This window comes from Cylas formicarius, unplaced genomic scaffold, assembly GCF_029955315.1.
Source record: "Cylas formicarius isolate icCylForm1 unplaced genomic scaffold, icCylForm1.1 PGA_scaffold_6__28_contigs__length_40554024, whole genome shotgun sequence".
In the NCBI taxonomy this organism is placed as follows: Eukaryota; Metazoa; Arthropoda; class Insecta; order Coleoptera; family Brentidae; genus Cylas; species Cylas formicarius.
In genome coordinates this window covers 21,386,838-21,402,187 of record NW_026844347.1, presented here as the reverse complement: position 1 = coordinate 21,402,187, position 15,350 = coordinate 21,386,838, and the positions used below count along the sequence as shown (strand labels likewise).

The 15,350-nt window shown below is 33.5% G+C and overlaps 2 protein-coding genes across 13 annotated transcripts; one reads left to right on the top strand and one right to left on the bottom strand.

The window, feature by feature from the left end:
• Positions 1–484: 484 nt before the first annotated feature.
• LOC132703062 (TBC1 domain family member 9) lies at positions 485–15,145 on the bottom strand. 4 transcript variants are annotated; one of them, XM_060672103.1, is made up of 19 exons: positions 15,006–15,145; positions 14,838–14,971; positions 14,618–14,784; positions 14,396–14,563; positions 14,211–14,307; positions 13,288–13,551; positions 13,181–13,237; positions 12,921–13,125; positions 12,652–12,869; positions 11,644–11,909; positions 10,094–10,324; positions 9,847–10,029; positions 9,510–9,787; positions 9,228–9,413; positions 8,986–9,174; positions 7,302–7,591; positions 1,696–1,918; positions 1,483–1,638; positions 485–1,425 (listed from the first exon to the last, which is right to left on the bottom strand). In XM_060672103.1, the coding sequence occupies exons 2-19, from the start codon at positions 14,879–14,881 to the stop codon at positions 1,207–1,209; spliced, it is 3,441 nt and encodes a 1,146-aa protein (XP_060528086.1). In that variant the 5' UTR covers positions 14,882–14,971; positions 15,006–15,145; the 3' UTR covers positions 485–1,206. The 4 variants fall into 4 exon arrangements, with proteins under 4 accessions (XP_060528086.1, XP_060528087.1, XP_060528085.1 ...); XM_060672104.1 differs by having other exon boundaries at positions 15,010–15,132; XM_060672102.1 differs by having other exon boundaries at positions 14,838–15,134.
• LOC132703063 (uncharacterized) lies at positions 1,927–6,819 on the top strand. Of its 9 annotated transcripts, none has more exons than XR_009619024.1 (7): positions 1,927–2,526; positions 2,897–3,278; positions 3,325–4,133; positions 4,188–5,285; positions 5,335–5,463; positions 5,549–6,046; positions 6,430–6,819. XR_009619024.1 is itself a non-coding variant. In XM_060672107.1 (2 exons), the coding sequence occupies exons 1-2, from the start codon at positions 5,590–5,592 to the stop codon at positions 6,595–6,597; spliced, it is 633 nt and encodes a 210-aa protein (XP_060528090.1). In that variant the 5' UTR covers positions 5,483–5,589; the 3' UTR covers positions 6,598–6,808. The 9 variants fall into 9 exon arrangements, 1 of the variants encoding a protein (XP_060528090.1); XR_009619025.1 differs by having other exon boundaries at positions 5,902–6,054; positions 6,430–6,815; XR_009619020.1 differs by having other exon boundaries at positions 5,516–6,054; positions 6,430–6,815.
• Positions 15,146–15,350: the final 205 nt, after the last annotated feature.

Genomic DNA, 15,350 nt, shown 5'->3' with positions numbered 1-15,350 from the left:
AAACTGGTAATTAAAGAAAAACAGCTAATATGGATAAGGAATCCTTTATTTTAAGACAGGATAAAATAAGCGTTCCAAATTGGAGAAAATTTTCTCCCTTAATGTAGTATAAATTTTGATTTATTAAAATGATACTTAAAGTGAACTGAGTTTTTTAACTTCGAAAAAAAAAAGCTTCGATTAGAAAACAGTTTGACAACCAGTTAATTACACTTTACACTAGCAAGCTTTCATGACTGGTTGCAAGATGTCGTGCGAATCGCAAACGAATAAGAATATAGGTGTAGTAAGATTCAATGTTTGCTTTTAGTTAATTAAACACATTGATGATTACACTCGTTAACAAGACCACTGGATATATGAATGTAATTTTATGAGGGAGCCTTAGTAACCTCTATGCAGATTCTGTACAAGATTGAACCTACAGAATTAACAAAAAAGTATATTGTTGGGTGTGAAAACTGGAAGAAATGAAGTGTAAACATATGTATATATAAATTTATTATCTATAAAGACAAAAATACAATAGTTTTTTTTTAATAATCACTAGAGATATTGCACTTTTAACAGTGATGTAGGTGTGACTTAGATCGTTTTTCAAAACATGTTTCCTTTAAAATACCGAAAAAAAAGTTACAGATATGAATTAACTTAGGTAAACTGATTTATTCCTCTTCTCTTTTGTTTGTTGCTCTACCTAGCATATTTATTAAAATGTCAGAAATTAATTAAATTAATTATGACTAAATTAATGCAAGAAAACACAATGGCAGTATGTATATTTTCAATGCACAATACTTTCTCAGATATTCCAAGAACTTGCTCGCGGTGATTCTGGGAAGAGGTGCTAAATTCAAGACAGAGAAATTTGGTCAAATTTTCTCATTTAAAAATAAAATTAGTTTTTTACAATGACAAAACTTTTTGTATAGTTTTTTAATATACATAGTATTTATAAATTAGTTTTTAATATTTTACAAAGACGTTCTGAAAAATGCCCCTTATCGAACCTGAATCTGTTTCTTATATACATGTACTCTGCTTAGTAGCACTAAAAAACTTATAAAAATATAGCAATATACAATCATATTTTAACCGTTGCGAATAACAAAATGACTATGCTGTAAAGACCAGAAAATGTTTTCGCTTGGAGACATTTTTTATGAACTAAAAAAATTGGTATTTTTACGTTTTTTAATTGGTTGATTAATTTCGAACTCTTAATGCCGGTTCTTCGCAATAAGAGCTCGCCCTAGCATAACTACGACCTTTTAGTACTTTCATTCCGTCGCCGATCGAGAACCGCTTGGAGAAAAATATTACCAATGGGTCGGCGTGCAAGATCGACGCTAGGAATTGCTCTACTGTTATGTACCACTTTATTTCGGTCTTTGGAGTTGGTGGATTGCCGTTTTTATCGGGAGACTAAAAGTTTTCAAGCCAATTCAGTCATATGGTCACCCTCCTCAAATAACACTATACCTCGACATCTTCGTTTAAAGCAGTACGCCCACACACTTCCTCAACGGCCATAGCCAGACTGTCCTCTGATTCATCACGGGCGATAAAAAACTGCTTGCCCACGTCTCCTAGTTGCAAAAGTAAAGTACCTACATCTGCTATAGCATGATATACATTCTAAAAGGAAGAAAAAATCGAATATCACTAATGCAATATAAACATCAACTTGTTTACCTGATCTTCAGGTTCTGTTTGAAAGATATCATAGACAGACTTCCACAGTGTTATGAAATGGGGTTGAGGCATCCGGAGATTGCCTTTAACGTTAGATTTGTTGTCTTTCGATTGAACTAGATTACGCAAATGTGACAGACTTTTTGCCTCCCAGTTAGCCTCGGTAGTGCTGCTTTGACTACTGATTGAATTGTCCATTGACGACTGAGAGTCGTATGTTTTTCTGAAAGGACATATGCTACTAAGTGTTTCATAGTTGGATATCATTCGACGTCTGCTAACTAGTCTAATGGTTTTGGTTAGTTTCCCCAAAACAAGCAGTTTAAGCACTAAGATTGGTTTACAAATTAGTTCAGTAAAGATTTTATGTATATCATATTTATGTTTAGTTTTGGGGATGTGTGGCCTGGGATCGGATATAACTTATTTGAAGAGCTATAGAAAGATGCCCTTTTTATATTAGAGCCCTAATTTTTACAATAAAAGTAATAATTTATATAAAGCTTCTCGAAAATTTGGTCAGAAAACCAACGAAAAATAACACGGCATATAAAATATTTTAGTGATGAAAGTTTTAAGTAAATTTGTGCCAGGGTTAATCTACATGCAAAATTGTCTGAAATAGAATATAAAACTATGACCAACCCATAAACTTTTTTAAGTCTAACTCAATTTGACAATTTGTCACATTACTTCATTTCAGGCCATTATCAAAATCAACAAATAAGTTAACAATTTACATTGGCTGCAGTTAGAAATCATGCATCATAAACCAAGTTTAAAACACATGTTGATCAAAACACGATTGGATCAGTTAAGGAGTAATATAAGGTGAGGGATTAGACAAATATCATAGCGTCGGTTAGACTATTTAATTGTAACAGCAAGTAAGCAGTAACATCGAAAGAGAAACGTCACTATGGATGCTTATGAGGGTCATAAAATGCGTACGAGCTCTGGGGAAAGAGAAAAGAATTTTTTAGAGCTGAGCATGAAATGACCCTTTTGTTTTTTTTTTAATATTCTGTGGCAGTATATAGTTTGTTTTCTGTTAGTCTGTTTTCAACTACTTTTATCGACCAAGATATTACAAACAACATCCGCCCCAGTAAAACAATAGAAAACCAAACATTCTTCCCATTTTCTACAGCGATCCATTTAGATTCTGCTTCGAAGTGTGTAAAATATTTGAAAGTTTTAGGATGCGTTCTAATAAATCTGATAGTATTAAATGCAAATTACCAGATACTAACAAATGTCAACCTGAAGAATTCGAATCCGAAAGACAACCCCAAATAGCTCCCTGCACCCCGGATTGTACTAAATCTCAGAACCCCAAACTCCAACCGAGAAATTGCTTGCCTTGGGAAAAAGCAGCTGAACAATGTCCTTCAAAAATGGCACCCAGAATTCTAGAAACTGAATGCTGCAAACACATCTGCGAACCATATACAGGCCAAGACATAATCGATAAATTCACTATGTCCTCTTGCGAATTTAAAAGGTTCCTCAAATGTTCTAGGAAAACCAAAGATGCAGAAAAATGTATCAATTTGAAGATGGAATTTGGTTTGCCAAAAAAGGTGGGTTTTTTTTGGGTAAAAACATTGTCTATGAGGTAATTTTAAGGAGTATCCCATGATGCACGCTGTACGCAAGAAGTACCTCGCAGGAGCCCCCTTTAAAGTTCACAAACATGGTCACACGGAAATTGTAACAAATAAAAATTGAAACTGAAAAATGTTTTTGTCAAAATAATAATAAAGTAACATTTTTTAATATGATTATGCACGTCTGCTGAGTATTTCATTTATATCTAGATATCAGGTGCAAAATATTTTAAAAGATTATTTTTCAACAAGATTTAAGCACATAATCTTTGTTTCCAATACGGAAACGAGGTCTATCAAATTTCCAAAAAAAAAATGTTTGTATACCTCCAAGATTGAATAATTTTTAAAGATAAACAGATAAACTAAATTTATTCCCATACGATCAGAGTATTTCTTTTTAAGTAAACAGTCGTGACGTTTCACTATTTGCGTTATCGCTTTGATACCCAAGAAAAGTTTCACCAGTCCAATGTCAACTGTTGTCAATTTACATCCAAATTAATTGTGATCATTTCGCACCATTTTCCATCACAAAGTCATAAATTTCATAATACCATGTGGTTCTGCAAGACTTCTGTAAATGTATTGTTTGAATGGCTAACCAATTGCCAAAGCTTTAATAGAAATTTACATCTTCCTTATGGTTCTTGTGGAAGCGCAAGAAATGCTCGTCAAGAAATGTGGAAATATTATTCCACTAACGACAATTTCAACGAGAAAAATTTCGAGATGGATATCGATAAAAAGGCAGAATTAGAATTGAATGGAGAAAAATCGTATATGAATATCCTGGAGAAATTGACGCTGAAAACAAAAAATAAAAAGGTGAGATTACAAAAACATATATACTTACCTACATATATAATCAAATAATTTTAGAATCAAAATGTTAAGCTAACAATAACTTCCGAATATCAAAAACCGATAAAGATAGATGTCGAAAAAGAATTAATGAAATCCAACTTAAAAATATATGATCTTCAAAATCACGCAAACAAAGAAGGCGATTTACTTATAGTTATACCTAAGAGGACGATGGTTGAATATGATTTACTGAAACCAAACCAACAAAATAAACCCGCAGAGAATACTTACAAAAACAAAGACAAAATTGGCGGAACAACACAAATATTTAAAAAGATGATAAACGAAATGAAAAGCAAACATACCAATGAAGAACATTCAAACGAAACCAAACATGAGCTACACAAAGCAGCAAACATTGGTACAAAGGTAAACAAATTGGAAAAAAAATATACAACCAAAATAGAACCTAAAGTGGAATCTTCAAGAAGAAACAAATTTTACCAAGAAAAAATTCTTAACACAACGATAAACTTCAATCAACATACTGAAAAAATGCACGAAAGCAGTGGCACTGAAATTAAACACCAATTGAACAAAACAACTAACACTAAAAGTAAAAATACTGACAAACAAACGGCAAGTAAAAGTAGAACAGAAAACGAAGCGCTATCAAATGTAAAAATGAAACAAAAAAATAAATTTAATGAAATGCGTGCCAATGATAAATTAAGAACAACAATAACTAAAGTAGCAAAGGAAAACAAAGCACAACAAACTTTAAAAGAGACAGAATTGGAAAACGTATCAAAACAGGACGCAAGCTCTAAAGAAAAATTAGAATCAGTCATTGAACGCAACGAAAAGGCAATCGAAATAAAAAATAAGAAGCAAAAAATAAGGGTATTACTGTCCATGCCCTTAGAGGTGGAGTTAGATAATAATGATCTAATAAAACTTCAAACAGAAATGAGAAAAATGCATTATAATTATTTAAAGCAACCCGTAAATGCAGAACAAGTTGACGCGGGCGATAAATACTCTCTAATTAGAAATAATGAAAAGAAGTACGAAAAAGTGCAGAAAAATGTTGAACGAAATTATTTAAGCACCTATAATTCAAAAAACATGCAAACAAAAACAGCAAAAGAAATTTATAATGCTGAAAAAAGGGTGAAAAACTAATAAAATATTTTTTCACTTCATCATTATAATATTTCAGATTCCAATAGTACCTATTAGGTTCCGAAACAACCCTACCCTTACAGCCAAACCGATTGAAGCAGGTGAAATGTCCATTCTCTATAAGCTATGGTTGGGCATTAAATGCTGGTGGCACAGCCACATATAGGTAGGTATGTTCCTTTTCTAGGGAAAAAGCAATGAAATTTTTCTTCACTCAGAAATTAACAAAAAAAAATTATTTATTTAAAAAGCTGAATTCACAACCAACAAATTGAGTGGCCACCGCTTGAATATGCAAATCAAAGCAACAGTATTTCTATGGAAATTATTTAACAATGTCAATGCCAAATATTTTTCATCGTCAATCATTTCATCCCATCCATTCGAATTTCCGTACTCTAACTGCGCTTCTATGAATCTACCAAAAACAAGAAATTTGGCATCAAAACCTATAACAACGAGACTTGTGAGATTCAAAAGCAAGGAACATGAAGATACTAAACCATCAAAATATGTTGTGGAAAAATCGTGTGACCCGTCTATATTCGACAGATGGAAGCCAAAAGTGCCTGAACTGAATTATTGTGTTTATCCAAAACCACAGGATACCTACAAGTGCCGAAAATATAGAAAGTGCATTCCCGGAATGAAATTTCAAGAAAAATCTAAGAGTGACATAGAAAGGGAAGCAAGACAATGTTTAAATGATGTAAATCCAACAATTGTCAAAGAATGTTACAGAATCATAGGTAAGCAGGTAAGAGAGCCAAATAGATAAATTCAGCATAAAGCTTGAGAAAATAATTCCTTGCTGGAAATAATGTACTAAAAAAATGTTGAATCCATATATGGCTATTTTTCTTGGTTCTAGAAACCAATAGTATCAGTAGCAACATGTGGTATTCTAGTTTCAATTTATGTTCGTACATTTTTCAGCTCATTTCGTGAAAAGAAATATGTTACATTAAGTGAAGTTTAAAACAAATTAAAAAAAAATATAAATCTTTTTTTTTTAGTATTGCCCAAAGTAATTCTCAAGTAAGTAAGAAGTAAGAAGTAACTTTAAATTACCATTAAAATTAGGAAGATTATTCCAGTAGCGTCTACAAAATATAAACATGTTACTTTTTAGGGACAGGAACCAATACCCCCACCCTTGCTAACTAGGCTGGTTCGAAGAGCATCAAAACCAGACAAACAGAGTGAAAGAACTGCAACATGGTATGGAGCTGGCGTTTCGACTAAGCAAATAGACCACGAAATTCCAGAAGGGGATTGGGATTCTGACAGAACCTTGTAACAATAAAGTAATTACATTAATATATAACACAAAAAAAGAAATAATAGAGGCCTCATTGTAATGGAACTTTCTCACTCTGTGGCAGAATTATTAAAAGCTATGATGAAGATGCCTTTAAAACATAGTCTAACTAAGTGGAAGTGTAATACTTTTTTAAATTATTTGGTTCCACTCTTTCTGTCCCATTTATTTTTACAAATTGCTATATGTCTAAAACTAAATGGAGTTTTAGACATATTGCAATTTGTAAAAATAATTTTAGCTGGTACACGGCAGTGTTAGTGTGATTTTACTTTTTTTCGAAGAAAAATTCAACTTCGATATAAAATATTTGTGTAAAATTTGAATATTATAGGGGTCGTTTGGTTATTATATAATTTTACTACATAATATTTTAATGTAACTTTCTCGCTTACGTACAATAGACATGATATTGTTTTATATTTTCTAAACTTTCCCAATAAGCTAACAACTTCTCATTAAAAATAAAACACCTATAAGTATTTCCTGAGAGAAATTGACTACCAGTCCTACAAAAAAATAGTAAATCATTTTCATTCAATTATTAGCCCTTAATTCTAATTAATTACTAAATTAATTCGGATATATTACTAAATTTTATAAAACATTATAAAAATTGAAAATGAAAAAACGGTCGGCAATGCAAACACTGGAAATCGACTAAATTTAAATTTAACACTTACCCCCAAGTAAATCTAGCGCTCACGTGAGCGGTGGGTGACGCGTCATCTGTCAAACTCAGACTGTCCACGCTCTTTTCCACATTGCTGAAAAAATCAGTCGCTTCTGAGGCCACCTCCGCCCCAGACTCGGTTTTCACCGGAGATTCGATGTCCGACATGCATAATAAGGGAGGCATGTGTATAGCAAAAAGCAGTTTAAGTCTTTGCGACGCGTCAGCGGTCGACGTGAGACCCAAGGCAGCGGATAGCTCGCGAAAATTTAAGTATCCATCCCGGTTAGCGTCCATCAACTTTGAAATATTAAATGAAAAATTTACAGTATTTTGTCATTTGAAGTAAAATAATTGTATATATTTTCCTATGTTTTCTTTAGTTTTAAGTCACATGAGTCCATTACTTCCTTTTATTAGATATGTAGCATGCAAGAATATATAATGAATTTACTTATTTTGCAAATGGGTAAAAAAGGGTAACAATGCAATTTAAAGTATTTTAAAAAATAAAAATAACACACCTACCAATAAAACTTGGCCAAGGTAATATTTTGTCGCCAGATTAGGAAATTTCTCGCAAACAGGGTTACTTTTATATAAATTGCAACGAGAAATTTTCAAATATCGTAAGTAGCATTTAGGGCAATGTTATGGTCGCAATTTATGAATTGTCCAGTCTCTAGTTTAGGTGAAGTCAAGACACAAATCCCTTATAATCAGTAAGTGCATATTGTCAGTTATAATTGTTATAGGAGCTATATTGATGCCTGGTATACTTGTACCCTTACTAATATAAAATAAAGAATCCCCAAAAAAATAAATTAAAAAGTTAATCAACGAAATTTAATGTGCACTTTGCATAGCATAGATAAATTATTTTTTGCCATATATAGACGAAATGAAACTACCCCCCAGTTGGAAAAAGGTAATTGTCATTCTGATCCACAAGAAAGGCAATAAATATTTCGCAAACAACTATTGACCAATCAATCTAACTTCCATTCCCTGCAAATTTCAAGAATCTTTTCTTTGAGGTTATAAAAGTTTTATCAGACTCGTTCTGGAACATGCTGTAATGGTGTGGTCTCCCTCCACGCTTCCAAAAGGAAGTAGATCCTCTGGAACAGGTTCAGAGGCGAGCATCAAAAATCCCTCCATCTTTAAGGAACGCCATATGAAGATTGATTAAAATGTTTTCGCCTAATCAACTTAGAAGAAAGGTGAAGAAGGGGGGGAGGGACTTAATTGAATGCTATTCAGTCCTGCATGGCCACTACTCATATGATATTGACTTTTTTCATCAAAATAACAATAACCTAAGGGGCCATTCACTAAACTTGTGTACTGAACTCTCTCACAGACTTTAACGCCAAACATTTTTTAAAAAAACGTGTTCTAAATAAGTATAACAGTTTATCAGATAATATTGTGACTGCACCTACCCTGAACAGCTTGAAGAATAGACTTGATAATTTTGTAAATAGACAGTGAACGCAGTGTCAATATGTGACTTCTGTATATAGTGTATATGCATATAATACAGTGCAGTTTGACCAGCTTTGCCGCCTACTGGCTAATAGTATAATAATAATAATAATAATAATCATTTTACTTTTGCGAAAAAAATATAAAAAAAAAACATATTTTAAACTTTAACTTTAACTGCCGTTAAAGTCTTTACAAAAACTTACGTTGAATATCCTGGCAGCCAAAGATTCAGCCGTTTCACCCCTTCCCCATGGTGACAGGGCGGCAAACAATATTTTGAAATAGTCAAAGTCTACTTTGTACGCTTCATAAGGTTGCAGGGTGGGATCATGTTTCTCACTAATTTGCTTCTTCTGACTGAATATTTCTTCTCTGACTAGACTCAGTAATTCCTGTAAAATATCAGCACATAAAGATGTAACAATACTAAAATAAAAAGACGCACCTGGAGTTCTTGATGTGTAAAATAACCGTCGCCAATAACACTCCTCAATATGTTCCTCTCGCAAGTGTCTTCCAAGTCTTGCACAACCCTCAGTCTATGTTTTAATCTCAAACGTTCAATTTGCCCGGTAGTTAATGTGCCATACTCCCTGTATGCTTCATATATTAAAGTTTGAATTGATACACTCTATGACGAAATAAACCAAAAATAATACAATTAAAAAATACATTTTTTTATGAAAAGGATTTTTTAAAAAAGACAGACTAAAACTACAACACTAACTCGTTTCTGCTCATCGTAACTTTTATTTCTGATTGCTCCACGCCCTTCGTCATTGAATACACCCATCAAGTAGTCTGAAAGTAGCTGCATGGCTTCACCCTCATCCTTACAAAGTAATAGTTTCTCCTGGTTCCACTCTAGCACCATCAGCGCCACCTGGAAAATTACTTTGGCACCATCATAGAAGAAACAATCCATAACATTGACTGCGCTTTCATAAGGCATGACGCATAGGAATATGGTTAGGAACCATGACAGTGAGATCATGTTCATCATGCCTGCAATCAAGTATGGGAGTTATTGGGATTGAAAGGCCTGCATGAGCACACATTCCAACCTAATTGGTTGAGTTTGTCGTGTAGGGTGGGCAAATGCTCCAAGGTTAATTCGTCCAGAATGCCCTGATCAACAACGGCTCCTACCACTCGGGTGTTGTAATAATCAGGTAACAAATTCTCACAGAGGCTGGCTAACAACCAGAAAGCTTCTTCTTCATTACAGTATATTAATAGAACAGACGCTGAAATGCAAAAAATAACAAAATAACTAATAAAATCTACTAAAACGGCAACATGAATACTGACCTACAATGTTCATTGCCTGACAGTATCCTATGCTAGGATTGTGTAAAGCATAAGCACACAACACTCTGCGTAATGCATCAATGCCTATCGAATTTTGAAACGCCGGATGTTCTGGTAGCGATCTATGCAAGTCTCTCTCTATCTCTTCATTAGCAGTGGACTGCTGTTCGAGTGCTCTGTCTACTAGTGACCTATAATATCCCGGATGACATGCTTTGATGTTTGCCGCACCTTAAACAATAAATAAAAAACAATTTAATTTTAATATATTTACGATTTAACCAATTCAAAAAATTTAACAGTAAATAGAATTAAATGGAAGCACTCAAACGGACACATCAGAACGAAATGAGCGGAGGCTGTCAACAAAAGGATCAAGCTTTAGACAGTTGCACGCTTTCAGCATTCTAGTAAGGTGTGAATAAACTGCATAACTTGTGCGAGGGTAAGGTATGCGGAACATTGAGTTATCACAACTTCTGTAATATGCGTTAAATTGTATGCTATGTAAAAGAGCTGCACAATAATATCAACCATTCAAAATCTTAAAGAGAATCTCTGGTTTGAAGAGTATCAATATTGAAGGCCTTAGTTAAATACTGTAGTTGATCTGATTATAGATTTTGATATGCGCCTTTGAAGTCAAAGATCTTAAAAATACTTTCTAAACGGCTTCAATGTTCCCTATATTACAGGCATAATGTTGAGACTATACCACAGAAGTATAATCCAGTCTAGCGCAGACCAAACAGATATAGAGGAGTCTAAAGCAATATGGCGTAAGTTGGCTACTATTGCGTACAACAAACCCAAGGATTCGCATAGATCTGTTTTCCACTTAAGTTAAGAATCCAAGAAATCACTCAAGTCTTTAATGTTAGTAAAAGCCTCGATCTCAACTCCATCAATGGTATATCAATTGTGAACCATAGTCAATGAACAACTAAAGCTAATACGACCGCATTTTGTTACGTTGAAAGCAAGACTATTAATCCTAGACACACTGTCCATGTCCCTCTGAAGCACCAGAGCATCCTCGCGCGATCCAACCCTCCTGAATATCTTCAAATGATCCGCAAACAAAAGGTTGCGATTCCGAAACTACACTAACAATATCTTTTATAAACAAGTTAAAAAGGATGAGTCCAGTGTGAGAACCTTGGGGGACTCCTGAACAAATATCAATTTTACCTGAGACATAATTATATGAACTAACTGAGTACGACCAGACTAGAAGCACTGAATAAATTGCACCAGCCTATCCCTATAGTCAAACGCCTTTGAGAAATCAGTGTAGACACAATCAACTTGACCACGCCCCTCAAAGGCGTTCAATGAAGATTGTTGGTAGGTGAGTAATTTGTTAGGGTAGATCTACTCTGATCAGTCAGAATTCCCCTGCAATGCCAGGAAAGTCTCTCACAAAATAACTTATCTAGTGATTTAGGAACCACTGACTGTATGTAAACGCCTCTATTATTCTCTTATGCTCTTATCACCACTCTTGTGAATCGGTACCAATAGTGCACACATAAATGCCTGTTTCTTACCAGAAAAGGCCATCCATATCTCCATCCGCAAGTGATCTGGAATGCCAGTTAAGACCAAACCAGCCACCTCGGTGGTTCTATACATTGACACGCCCCGTCCATAAGTATTAAAATGTTCTTCCCATTCTTTTGTTTTTTGCTGCTGTTTTTTGTTTACGTCTGGAATAGGGCTCAGAGGAAACACTCTCATTAATGCCTGCTGCATTTTCCAAATGGATTCAGAATCCGAGAAACTGGTGAAACTCTTCATGCTTGACGAGTCGAAACTAATAGACAACTTAATTAGGATTTGTTTGAAAGCTTACTCGTTCTACTAACAACCCGCTCAATCGATTGATACCATGACGTCGCTTGCTAAATAATCGCTGAAAGCCTGTTTTAATGTGAATAGCTCTTGAATGTTTTGTTGTTGGGAAAAGTTACTTTACAAACAAACAAAAAAAAAGTTGTGGCTGCAAATAGAATGCCGAGAAATAAATAGTTTTCCAATTGAATAATAATGTTTAAAAATTTGCTACTCAATATAATGGCAAATAATAATGTCTGACTTGATGAACTTAATAACAAATTGTAAAAAGACTTTTGACAAAAAAAGAGAGTCAAGTTTTGCTGTAGCTGTCCTATTACTTAATCTACCAACATGTCAAAAGAATCATGAATCATTTTTGGTACCTTTATTGTTAAATACATAAATTAAAATATTATTACTAATATATTATAGTCTCTCTCATAGTCACACAACAAAAATTTTCTCTCAGCACTACACAAGTTTTTTCAGCATCAGCAAGTACATGCAATTTTGGCGCAGTATCCAGAAAATGTCAATAGTAATTATTACTGTCATTATTACATTATATATTATAATAAAGATTTATTTATTATTATAAACATTATAATTTATAAATACAAATTCAACTTAACAAAGTATCAATTTGACATCAGTGTGGGGTCAGCAATCGCTCATTAAATTATTTATATTTCCATACCTTACATATATTTTTAACTCACGTCTTTAGTTCCCGAGTTCGTGATAACAGCTCAGATATCTTGTCGACAACAAAATCACGATCCAATATTTGAGCAAAAATGAAATTTGTCTTATTTAATGAGTTCCCAGTTGTCACAATAATAGCTTTATCCAAAGATTGGTTACTAGCATTATTTTCAACTTTCTCAACGACTATTACTTCTCTGAGGGGAACAACAAGCCCTACTTGGGCTTTAACCTAAAAAAGATTAATTGTGGACTAATGCACCCATCAATCATTATCACTTACACGACTTTCGAAGCAAATGTAATTTTGTGACAAGAACAAGCGACCTGATACGTGTTTCTTATTATATGGGGTCAGCAAAGTACAGTCAATTGACCCATCTAACTTTTCGTCCCCAGGCAAACGGAACATCATACGGTATGCTTCAGACTGGACCCGTGCGTCGAGATCGCGTTTGAGGAATGATGCTTTTTTTGGAACATTTTTACTGCAATGAGTGAGATTTAGTACAAAGTTTCTAGTTGTACGATCATAGTAATAACCTCAACTTATTTAACAACTCTTTATCTTCTTGATAGCTTTTTTTATCATCAATGAGCCTAAAAAAATTACATTATTTTCATCCTTTAGAATGCAAAAATGAAGTTACCGCTTAACAGCTAAATCTACCAACTGCTCCATGAGATTAAAGGCCTCACTTTCCCTCAAGAACATACTGAAATAATATTCTTTTTCTCGAGTGCCAATTCTAATGGAGTCTGGAAATACTAAGCTGTTCTTTCTACTAAGATTGGTTACCTCAGACCATCTTATACATATCTTTGTGTCCATTCCCAAAATAAATGCATAGAAACAGCAATAGTTGATAGACATATACATCCAACCTTGCCTAGGCAATTTTCCTTTCCAGTAGCTTCAATCAAAAACAAAAAGATTTAATGAAAATCATCAACCAGATAAATTATTAAGCAAAGTTTAATGCTGTTCTTTCTTTAAGCTAATAGAAAAAAAACAATAAAATTCTAGCAAAATTGCACATCATAATTACAGTAACTTGAAATTAAAAAATATGCAGTGTGTGTAAAGCGTATTTAGTATTACTGAATTTTCAAATTTTATAGGTTTCCTAGTTTTGCATTTGCAATCCGCTTAAATCCCAATCCCAAATGCATTGGTGATATATATTGCATATACGCCTTGTAAGATGTAATTTGCAGACTGAAAATAAAAACTAATCAAAATCCCATGAGATTGCAAAATTACCAAAATTAAATTCAACTCAAGCTAAATAATTAAGTTACATAAAAATAAAGTTTTTTATGGTTCAGTTGTTTGCTGTTTACTGCACTATTAAATACAGAAACAAAACTCATTACCCATTATTTTATTTACAAAGATGGTGATAAAGATAAGGAATATTAAATACCAACCTATGCCCCTTATCTGAGTAAATAATAATGAACCATGAAATAAATGATAATGGCGTCATACTCAAAGGTATAGTTGGAGTTACATGAATTTCCTTTACAACTTCAATAGTAAAAACAGCTTATTTGCAACTTAACCACTTACCTACAAGAATAATAATTTACTAATTTTTCCTCTTTAGAAAGCCCAAAGAGTCTCAAGAATTTTTCAGAAGTTGTTTTAAAGGCTTTCGAATCATCATCTACAAATCAGAAAATGTTATACTGACATGCGTTAAAAACTAAATCATTACCATTAATTATATTAAAAACATAATCTTTATTACTAACCATCAACTTCCATTTGTTGATTGGCAGCAATAACAGACTCAATTTTGCACATCACAAATTCAGTTACATCCTCCTCACTTTCAAATGAATGAAGTGTGCCACAGACATTATTGAATAGCCAGTCCCAATCTTTGAGGATTTCGTTTCTTGTCATAGCACATGCTACCACTAAAACACACACTTTTTACATTTTTTCAATATAAACTAATGTAGAATACAAACAGTGATATAGTTCAGAATTAGGGGTTTGATGCAATATTCTGTAAGGAGCCGGTTTGGTATCGAAAATACTGTCCATGGTACCAACAAGAAGAGAAGATAATCCTTTAACTGTTCCATGACCTTTCCTATGTTGCAACACGAAATATATTGAAGATTCTTCAGTTTCCCTAAAAAATATTTTTCTGTAAACAAAATTTTTTTTGATGTATGAGCCGTATACCAAAACGCGTTGGCTATCAAAACTTCCTCAGGTTTGACAAACATATTTCATCGGATAAATCATAAACGCACTCAGGGGCTCATATTAACAACTAACATTTTTAGCCGTTGATTTCGCCGAAACATATCAAATAACTGCAAACTTACGCTATGACGAAAATGTACGTACGTACACGGACGATAGCGATGTTTAAAGTTAACTCGGAGAAATAAAGTGAAAAAATCTGAGGTTGATCCAAAATAGAAAAATACGCTTTCAAAAGACAAGATAAACACACAGCTGATTCCAATGACAGCAAGTTCGTTGACATGCGTTGATTTGATAGACATCCGTGAAACGTCCACACCGTCATTCTATGTTGTTGATTGTTCTGTGGTACGTTTATGGTCCATTTCCCAAAAATCAAAACTAGGCAATTAAATTTGAAAACATATATAAACATATAAAACACACAGCAAAAAGGGGCACACCCAAAATAATCTCTTCCAAGTTGGTTTCATGTATAAGCTATGA